The 11,252-nt window shown below is 33.3% G+C and overlaps 1 protein-coding gene and 1 pseudogene across 2 annotated transcripts; one reads left to right on the forward strand and one right to left on the reverse strand.

Moving 5' to 3' along the window:
- Positions 1 to 2,424: 2,424 nt before the first annotated feature.
- LOC309489213 (piggyBac transposable element-derived protein 3-like) lies at positions 2,425 to 6,241 on the forward strand. Its single transcript, XM_082157850.1, has 3 exons — positions 2,425 to 2,679; positions 3,522 to 4,610; positions 4,819 to 6,241. Exons 2-3 carry the CDS (start codon positions 3,527 to 3,529, stop codon positions 5,529 to 5,531), a joined length of 1,797 nt encoding a protein of 598 aa, XP_082013976.1. The 5' UTR covers positions 2,425 to 2,679; positions 3,522 to 3,526; the 3' UTR covers positions 5,532 to 6,241.
- A 3,495-nt stretch (positions 6,242 to 9,736) lies between these two features.
- On the reverse strand, positions 9,737 to 10,737 carry LOC309488871 (trace amine-associated receptor 13c-like; annotated as a pseudogene). Its single transcript has one exon. The product of its transcript is annotated as a trace amine-associated receptor 13c-like (transcript).
- Between the last annotated feature and the right edge of the window lie 515 nt (positions 10,738 to 11,252).

The raw sequence follows: 11,252 nt of genomic DNA on the forward strand, positions 1-11,252 counted from the left end.
ACTATTAAATACTATAAAGTATTTTGAAAGTATACTTTCAATACATTGTTACAATGATCATTTCCAGCACACAGTTAAAATACCTCAAATATATTTTTAATAAAGTGCAAATAAATACACTTTTAAAATATATTTTTAGAAAATATACTAAAGTACAATTATTTTAAAGTGTGTTAAAAGTTGTATTGTGAAAATAGGTAAAAGCATGATGCTAATATACTTTTAATATATTTAAAGAGAGTACAATTTTTGTTAGTATATTTGCAATGTACTATTGATAAAGGGAATATATTTCAAATACAGTCAAGTATACTTTTTTTAACTAGGGTAGACATCCCAGGTGAAAAAAAAGTGCACTAAAATACATTTTATTTAAGTGCACTTAGTACACTTCCATAATACACTTTCATAATGTACTTAAAGTGCTCTATTTTCGACACACTTATTTTGCACTTAATATACTAAAAGCTTATCTTTAGTACTACTTAATATAAACTTAAAATCATCTTAGTGTACTCAATTGTGCTTTTTTGAGACACACTGAAGATGAATTTAAGTGTATTTTTAATATACTATTTCATATTTTTTAAAAATGTATTTTGTTACCACTTTAAGTATAATTGAAATCATCTTTAAATACAATAATACACTATTTAAATAATAATAATAATAATATTAAATTATATACAAATTATACTTAGAATGTATTCCTAGATTAAAAAAGTGCACTAAAATACATTTTATTACACTTCCATAATACACTTCCATAATGTACTTAAAGTGCTCTATTTTCGACACACTTATTTTGCACTAAATATACTAAAAGCTTACCTTTAGTACTGCTTAATATAAACTTAAGATCATCTTAGTGTACTCAACTGTGCTATTTTGAGACACACTGAAGATGAACTAAAGTGTATTTTTAATATACTATTTCAGATTTAAAAAAAATGTATTTTGTTACCACTTTTAGTAAAACTGAAACCATCTTTAATGCGTTTTAAATACTTATAAATTACTTAAAATATAATAATAATATATAATAAATATATACACATTATACTTATAATGTATTCCTAGGTTTAAACAAGTGCACTAAAATACACTTAATTAGTACATTTCCATAATGTACTGAAAGTGCTCTATTTCCGCACACTTATTTTGTACTTAATATACTAAAAGCTTATCTTTAGTACTTCTTAAGATAAACTTAAAGATCATCTTAGTGTACTCAACTGTGCTATTTTGAGACACACTGAAGATGAACTAAAATATGCTTTTAACATACTATTTCAGCTTTAATTTATTTTATTTTGTTACCCCTTTTAGTACAATTGAACCCATCTTTAATGCATTTTTAAATACACTTATAAATTATTTAAAATGAAAGAATATACAAATCATATTTATGTATTGCTCACATATGTTTTATATAGTAAATAATTTCAAATATGTTTTAACTATGTTAACAGTACCTTTATAAAACATAATTAAATATGTTAATGGTGTATTAAAACACACAGAAAAAAAATATTTGTCTAAAAAAACACACTTTGAAAGCTAGTAAACTTTAATGTATTACCCAGTGTACATCAGTACAGCAGCATAAGTAAACTGTAAAAAAATTTATAGATTAACATAAAATACAGTGATCTGCAGAGGTATTATAAACAACAACAAAAAAACTAACTTCAATAAACCCAACTAGTCAATAAAGTGCAGTCATTAATAGCTGCAAACAGTTACAGTACTTTTACAACTCAAACCATCTTCATCCTTCAAGTGAATTGGAGTGACTGGTCTTTGAGTTTGCCTCATTGTTGCATTTCCTTCGAATCAGTGCTCGCACCTCAGACGTGTTGGAAATTGTTTGATCACAGTGTCTATGAAAGGGGAAAAAGATGAGTTTATTTTTATATTAAAGCTAAATTAACCTCTGTTAAAAAAGTAACTGTTCCCTTTCAAAAGGGAATTTGCACTGCTTCGATGATGCTATTGGGGAACGATGTTCTCTAGACGCCTCTTTAATTCTTTTGAGTCGCACTAGTAGTGTCATAGGCAATCGCCAGTCAAATTCTATTGCCGTGATTTCAAACACCGGTTCACATGGAGGGTGTTCCTCATAGCGTCATCGATGCAGTGTCTCATTCCCTGTTCTCAGGGAACAGAGGTCGTAACCTAGATGTTTTTTTATTACAACACAGTATGATGTTTTGACATTTCTCTCTGTTGTACATACAAGGTGAAAAAGACATACTGTTAAATGTATTATAAATGCATTAAAGTATATTTGTCTTGTACTAAAAACATACTTAAGTACATATTTATTACATTTAATAGTAAGTCTTTTCACCTGGTAAAAATGGAATTCTTTAACATGGCATGTAATGCTTAGTTCATATATTTTAACAGTAGACATTTAACCCTTTAACGTGCATTGTAACCGTGCGGTTGACCTTTTTTCGTGGTCAAATTCCTGCAATTAAAACTCGCCAAACCCCATTTTTAGCTGTTTGTTCTTCTTCCTCTCACTGAATAGAATGTGTAATGACAATTATATCCACTGGGTGGCAATGTTGTAATAAAATATTTGTTGCTGAGACGAGCTGAATCTGAATCGGAAGTGTGTTGTCGTGACCTCTCCTCAAACAATGGCTGGCAATGACGCTAAAATTTAAGGTAAGATATTTTTTGGTTGGATTTCATGTTCTAGACTTCCTAATGATTATATTTTTGTTGAATGGAAGAAACGTGATGATAAGATGTATCTCTCTGTTACCTCTGAAAAGTTGTGTGACCGCTCGGTTGAGTTGCCCATTTAGGGTAAACTGAACTGGACGCTAGCTAAATTAGCACAGCAACGCGATCGTGACTCAGCATAATACACCCTGCAGGATCATACGGCCAATTTCTTTGCTAGACTATATGTATTTTACCATTATTTATACGGCCTGTGGTTTTACCTTCAGATTCTAAATTTAATACGTTTTACTCTTTACATGTTACGAAATGAACCATTAGTCCTAACGTTACTCATTATTTCTGCAATAGCCATCGTAGCTGAGGCTTATTGACTAACACTACGTTATGCATTGAATAGCTACAACTACAGCTGTCTAGATGGGTATAAACATTACATTTTCTGTTCAATATTCTGACAGACACAACATGATAATGAGACTGAGACTGTAATTGATTCGATGGGGACATTTTTGGCTTTATTTAGCACAGTAAACTTACCTTATCAGTCACACTTCAACATTTTCTGTCTCTTGTTATGTAATTTCATGGTTGTGTGTTATCCGATTTGTCATACATAGTACACAGAGCATTTATTAGCATATGCAATTTTTTCTTAACAAATTAAAATAAATCACAATGTGCCTGTATGTTGGGAGAACAGTTTATCAATATGACAATTGTGCATTTATTATGGATAGATGTACCTGATGCACTGTTTACTCAAGACACAGTTTGTGACCCTACACTGTACAGTAATGTTTATGTTCCATCTCTTTCAGACATAATGGACTGCCGTACATTTTATGGACCCCCCAGATCTACCTCTAGCACTATTGCACTTTTACCCGCTGATCCATGTGACTCAGAAGTGGAAGAGCTCAGTGATCCAGACGATGGAGATAATGAAGATTTTGTCCCTCCACGCAGTATAGATTTACCGCCCCCTTCAAAGAAATTGAGGAATAGAAACAGGCTTGTTGAGGTATCTTCAGACCTCAATCAAACTCCCTCCCCTCCTGCAAAGTCCAGAAAGACCAAAAAGACCAAATGGGTCAAAAAGGACATTCCAATCTTCACTCTGCCCGAGCCTGTCTTCGAGCTTCCAGAGTTGGTCCAGACGCCGTTTCAGTATTTTAAGAAGCTCTTTACTGACCAGATGATTGTGCACATAACTGAGCATACCAACCTGTACTCAGTTCAACAGACCGGGACATCCATCAACACCACAGCTGCTGAAATTGAGGTTTTCTTGTCAGTTTTGCTCTACATGGGAGTTTTTGAATTTCCCTCTTTGGAAGATTACTGGGCCTGTGAGTCACGCTTCCCACCAGTGGCTGATACCATGTCAGTGAAGCGCTTCAAAGTGCTCCGAAGATATGTCCACTTCAATGATAACTTCCAGATGGAGGGCTGCCCTGACCGCTTCCATAAGATACGTCCTCTTTTTGACATGTTCAGAGAACAATGCCTCCTTATTCCACCTACCAACAAGCAGAGTGTTGACGAAGTTATGGTGGCTTACAAGGGCACCAGAGCTGGCAAACTCAGGCAGTACATTCAGAACAAGCCGGATAAGTGGGGTTTTAAGATCTTCTGTCGGGGCAGCTACTCTGGCATCATCCATGACTTCATATTGTACCAAGGGGCCACAACATTTTTCAACATTCAAGAGGAAGAGCATGCACATCTGGGCTTGGAAGACCTTCTCCTTGGCGCCAAGGTTGTCTCAATACTCTGCAACACTATCGTACACAAAGAGGCAACTGTGGTGTTCTACGACAACTTCTTTACCAGCTTCAACTTGGTGAAGACACTGCACACCAACCTGGGATTGAGAAGTGTGGGTACCGTCAGGGTAAATCGCACAGGTAATGCACTTTCAGTAAACTTAATCATGTAGTAAATGGTAATCATGTTAGTTACACAGTCACAACCAAATCAAACCATGCATGCACATAAATGTTTTTCTTCTGATGCAGATATACTGTACACATGCCTTCCATTTGTTATAGAAATTATATTAGTGTTATTGTGACACATACTGTACTCACAAAAACAAATTTCCATGTCTTTCAGGTGGTGCAACATTGATGAGTGATAAGGAGATGGTGAAGCGAGGCCGAGGTGTTGTTGATTTCTGTTCATCAGAGGGAGTCGTTGCAGTAAAGTGGTTCGACAACAAGTGTGTCACCTTGCTGAGCAATGCTTATGGGGTGGAGCCACTGTCTTCAGTGAAGAGATACACAAAGGAGGCGCAACAGAAGGTCGACGTCCCTTGCCCATCCATCGTCCTGGCATACAATCAAGCCATGGGGGGCATTGATCTCTCCGATATGCTTGTGCACCTCTACAAAACACCAATGAAGTCCCGGCGCTGGTACCTGCCATTGTTTGGGTACATCATCGATGTGAGCATTGTGAATGCATGGCTTATCTACAAAAGGGACTGCAGCATTCTCAAACAGAAACCGATGCCCTTGAAGAAGTTCCGTCTGTCGGTGGCAGCTACTTTGAAGGGAGCTGACAAGGTACCTGCCAGGGCTGGCCGACCCCCAGGTGCAAAGCACAAGCCACAAGTCCGTCGCCCCAACCCCCGAGTTCTCCACCCCACCCAGGAAGTCCGATATGATGGCGTTGGACACTGGCCTACATTTGGCACTCAGAGAGGGAGGTGCAACTTGTGCAAAAGTGGAGTGTCGCGTTGGCGATGTTCCAAATGTGGAGATGGGAAGTTGTTCCTTTGTTTGAACAACAAAAAACAGTGCTTTGTTGCATATCACCAGAGATGAGTTAAGAGTAAGCCAAGGATGAGACCTATTCACGCACGCACGCGCACACACACACACACACACACACACACCCTTACTTGATATTATTACTACATTGACTAATCACCCTTTATAATTTTTTTATGATTTTACAAGTTGCATTTTAGTATTGCAATTTAGAGTAATTCAAGGATGAGAAGTTGTTTGAACGGAAAACTGTTCTTTGTTACGTATCACCTATCAAATCAAAAGATATGTACTATATTTCTAATTTATTACATTGTCAAGTTGTCTATACCATACATCTTGTCAGATATTGTTACCAGAGATTATTTATTTATTTTATTTATAGTATATATTTTTTTAATTATTTATTGTTTACAGTTATCATAATTATTTATTTAGCTTTGTATTTGTTACATTTCTTGAATTCTATTATGTTTACTGTTGCACTTTACAATGTTTTTATTGTATGTGTTATAATAAGAACATGTTTTTAAAATAAATTGATGATATTGTTAACATATTCTACTGTCTGTAATGTTTTTATATGAAAAAAAATTCAACTTCAGATGCACACAAGAAAAAAATCCATGAATGCCTAATACTAGTTACTTCATGCTGAGAATGACCCTAAATGGGCAAGTCAACCGGCTGGTTGACGTGTGTATCTGCTTCCTGATTGGGTCTTTAAAAAAAAAAAACACTGAAAAGTTGCTAAATGTGGACTAAGGAACACCATTTTATCAAAAAATATTTTTTTGCATATTTATTTCTTAGTGTGACTGATAAAGGGTTAATATAAAATGTAAATGTAATTCAGAAAAGGAGTTAATAAAATATCTCTTGAACAACTGTGAAGTCTACATGGTATGTCACTGTATCACAGCAAAAAAGGGCAATTTAGGCTAACTGTTTAACTGAAAAAGTATACCCAGCCAACAAGAATAATAATTATAATGTACAACAAATGCTAATCTTGTTTTAGTCAGCCCCCTTTGACTTTAAGAGCAATAAAAAATAAATAAAAAAAAGTTACGTACAGAAACACATACACTCTTCAAAGAGTTAAGGAAATTAAGTGCAAAATATTGTAAGCCAGGACAAGTGACTTGCAGCTGTCCCAAAAAAACAATTAAATAAACAGATTTTTACATGAATGAACACAAATTAGGCTAGACTAGGAAACTAGGAAAAAATGTTAGAAAAAACTAGGACAAAAACTAAACAGTGAGCTATTTATTTATGCAAACAGCAACTAAAACTTACCAGTAACTTCTGATAGCAGTATCTTCATCTCTTCTAATTCGACTTAAAAAGCTTGGCTCTGATTGGTCAAATTGAATGTAGCTGAACTGAAAAAGACGTGCTGTTACACAGAGTCAAAAATATGACTGGCAAAGTAAACGTAAATGTATTACAAATCTTACCTAGAATCACAACATAATGAGGTTCCAAATGTCACACGTCATGCAAACTTGAAGATGGAGGAAAAAATAAAAACAACACTAACAGTTACGTTTTCTATTAACGTTAGGAAAAAAATCTAAATACTGTCATGAGCACTCATTAAGTAGTTGCAAAACATTTAAGAATTCCGTTAATCTTAGAAAGAAAAACTGAGATATCGTAGGCTAATGAAACCTGAGAGATTTAACTTATCCCTCTGATGAACGATTTACCTGTTCACGTTTGAAAAAGTGAATCGCAAAAAAAACGTCACCTAATCCATATGAATCACGTGGTTTCCTCCAAGTCCTCTAAAGAAACTCGATCGCTCCAGTTTAAATTTAGACTTAATCTAAATTATTAGAAATATAATCACATTCAATGAACGCACAGCAAGCTCTGAGTGAGTGAGGTGTGAGCTCATAAATCATAATTATCACAAGAACCAATCACAGACGTTCAACGGCTCTGGAACCATTCAGGATTAGTCACGTGTGTTATTCTTGTTTTTCAAATTTAAACAAGTACAACATATTTTTGAACAACATTTAAACATCTTTGGAAAATGTATCTATGATGCATTTAAAATAATATGATGTTGATATCCTTCTGGGAATTTCAGTAGTAATAACATATCATGTAATGGACAACAGCCCTTTACAAGTAGCCTACAAGCAAGTAAAAGTGAACAACATTAATTTTAAGTGCTTATTGCAATGCTTAATAATAGTTGACAAATGTTTATAATACATTAGAAGTAGGTACATTATACAAAAAATCTAAAATATTAAAATGGTAAAATCATAAATATTACAAATATATTGCAGTAGGCCTGTTTAAAGTACTTTAAACACACTAAAAGCTTAATCATTTAGCTATGTTCTTACACAAGTTACACAAATGTACTTTAATTAAGAGCAACATAAGTATGTTTTCTTTAAATACACTAAAACTTCACACAAACGGTATATTGTGTTTAGCATATTTCTTAAACTAAGCATATTTATTACCAATCTACTTGTGCACTTTTTTAGAAATATATTAAAAGTATGCTTGTGTTTAGCATATTTCTTAAAAGTATAATTAAGCATATATTTATTACCAATGTACTTGTAGTGCATTTATTAGAAATATATTAAAATGATGCTTGTGTTTATCATATTTATTTAAAGTATAATTAAGCATATATTTATTACCAGTGTATTTCTAGTATACTTTTTAGAAATATATTAAAAATGATGCTTGTGTTTATCATATTTATTTAAAGTATAATTAAGCATATATTTATTACCAGTGTATTTCTAGTATACTTTTTAGAAATATATTAAAATACAATTCAATGTATTTTTTATGCACTTCAAATAAGCATGTTGGTAATACAAATGTATTATACTATTTGTATTTCAAGTATATTTTTAATATATTTAATACTACGTCTTTTTCACCTTATCTGAATACACTTAAAATCAATTTAAGAATTAGTAATATTTAGTTTATTTTTATAAAGTGTACTTAAATAGCACTTTTGGGAAAATTTGATTTTTTACTATTACATTTTGAATATATTTTAAGTAAAATCAATTTAATTTAAACTTATGATAGCTATCTAAAAGTGCACTAACAATGAACTATTTTTAATGTGGTAAAAATGTACTTGTAAGAAATACACTAATAAAACACTTCTGTGTATTTTTTCAATAGTATATCTTTTTTTCTTATGCACTAAAAATACATTTAAAATATCAATGTTATTTAGTATATTTTTCCAATTACACTTAAGTACTAAAGTAAAAATATACTTTTTATTAGTGTATTTATAGTGTATAACTTTTACATTTTTCTTTAGCACAAAAAATAAGAATGTACTACAAATGTACTTTCTTGTATTTAAGTGTTTTTTTAGTGGACTCAAGTACACTTTTTTTTCACCTGGGATCATGATTTTTATATTGGACAAACTATATCCCCTTTTTACATTTTCAAAAAACATAATAGCATAATTTATAACATGTTTTCTTTATGGGGACCATAAAAAAATGTCTACGCAACGTCAAACATTTCTGATATTACTATCTTTGTGGGGGCGTTTGGGTTGATCAGAACACACACACACACACACACAAACTGTGATTTCTAATCCTGGAACCATGTTTGAGAACTTTGAGAGTCTTGGTGGAAGAGTGGGGTAACATCTCACAGCAAGAACTGGCCAGTTTGCTGCAGTCCATGAGGATGAGATGCTCTGTGGTCCTTAAAGCAGCTTCTGGCTACACCAGATATGACTGCAAATTTTGATACTGGTCAGGGACTCATTGTTTTATTTCTGTTCATCAAATGTCTGTGAAACTTGTTTAGTTTATGTCTCAGTTCTTTAATCTTTTTGTTCACACCAATATTTATTCATTAAGACATTTTCAAGTCAGAGGACATCACTTTTTTACCGAGTTAAGTTTACTGTCCTCTTTTTGTCATTATGTTTTTGATCTTTAATAACACAGATGCAACAGGATTGATGGAAGTGATTAAGCATAAAGCACATAATATCTACCTTTACCATTTATTCCAGTACATTGAAGATTTATGCTGCTTGCTCAGTTTATTTAATAAGCTAATTTAACACAATTTATGAACATTGTGTCACTCAATTTCTATATGTGTGGAAATAAGTTTAATTATTAAAATTAAATAAGCTACATACTAAGATACATGTATTGTAAATTACAAATATAAATCATACAAAGATAATCATATATTTTATGAGTGACAGCTTTACCAGTTTAATAATATTGATGTTCTGTAAAAATATCAACCAGAGAGGATGCTGGCTGAAATATTTTCAGAGTTAAGATGTGTTTAATTGTCTTTTTAAACCAGGGATAAAATAAAGCATAGACCAGAGGATTCAGACCTGAGTTTGTGTACACAACCCATGTCAATAGATTTATGGTTGTGGAAGAGATTACTGATATAGAACAGATATAGTATGGAATAAAGCAAAGCAGATAAACTGTCACAATGATTCCTAATGTCAGAGCAGCTTTACTCTCAGATTTCCTCCTCATTGAACCTTCCATTACACATTTACCACCATTCATCAGAGAGTTTATAACTTTCACTTGCTGATGTGCAACATAGAAAATCCTCAAATATAAAGTTATGATGAAGGTACAAGGAAAAATAAAAGACATGAACAAATCAATAACTCCCCAGGCAAAACCCATCATAACAGAACAATCTCCATAACACATGTCTGTTCTGAGTGAAGTGTCTAAAAATCCATTATTAATTACAATTGTAGCATTATAAGTTGAAAAACAAACCCAGCTCAGACAGATGCTTATTAAGGTTTTAGTTGTGGTTATTTTATGTGGGTACTGTAAAGGGTGACACACAGCCACATAACGATCAACAGCAATTAAAACTAAATTACTGAGAGATGCTGAGAAGACCAATCCAAGGATTATAATAAACAGTTTACAGAAAGTGTCTCCAAAGTACCAACACGTCTCAATATGTCTGGTGGCATCTATGGGCATAACAAGTCCCATAAGCAGGTCGGCCACAGCCAGAGAGAGAATAATCAGGTTTGTTGGAGTGTGAAGCTTCTTGAAGTGAGAGATGGAGACGATCACCAGCAGGTTCAGAAACACAGTCCATGCTGACAGCAATGATACAAACACATACATGATATTGTATTCATATCTAGAGCGCATTCCCTTGATACATGATGAGTTGATGGCAGGAAAGCAGTATTGGGTCTCATGATCCTCTGTCTCATAGGCCATGAGTGAGTCTCCTCCTGTTAGGAGTTTGTTCTGCTCTCCTTACTGTCCTTTCATTTATACAGTCTGTATCAGACAGCCCACCCATCTACTGCCCACTGATGATGTAACATGTTTTTTTGTTTTTTTTTTTTCATTAGCTTTGAAATGCAATTAATTTATTCAGTTCAGATTAGGATTCTCTTACACTGTTTAAAAGTTCATGGTTTTTTTTTTCTTTTTTGCTTAATTTCTTCACTTTTTTTATTGTTTAGTATTTCCACATGAAAGCAATGCACAGGTGGAACATAACTAAACCCAGGTGTGGTGGTTATTGCTTTAATCCGTAATAATCAGCCACTGTAGATCATCCTTCCTTTGAGCAGCCCCTGAAACTTATCTGAGGGGTCCCTTGATGTGGTTAAGATGCCCTCTTGGGGTCGATTTGACCCCATTCAGTGTTCAACGCCTCTAAATACATAATAAAAAATATATATATATATATATATATATACATAAAAAATCTTCATGT

The sequence above is a fragment of the Leuciscus leuciscus genome (assembly GCF_965113295.1).
Source record: "Leuciscus leuciscus genome assembly, chromosome: 24".
In the NCBI taxonomy this organism is placed as follows: Eukaryota; Metazoa; Chordata; class Actinopteri; order Cypriniformes; family Leuciscidae; genus Leuciscus; species Leuciscus leuciscus.

Coding starts and splice junctions, on each gene's coding strand:
- LOC309489213 (XM_082157850.1), top strand. CDS start 3,527: ATGGACTGCCGTACATTTTATGGACCCCCCAGATCTACCTCTAGCACT. Junction 4,611..4,818: donor CGTCAGGGTAAATCGCACAG/GTAATGCACTTT, acceptor CATGTCTTTCAG/GTGGTGCAACATTGATGAGT.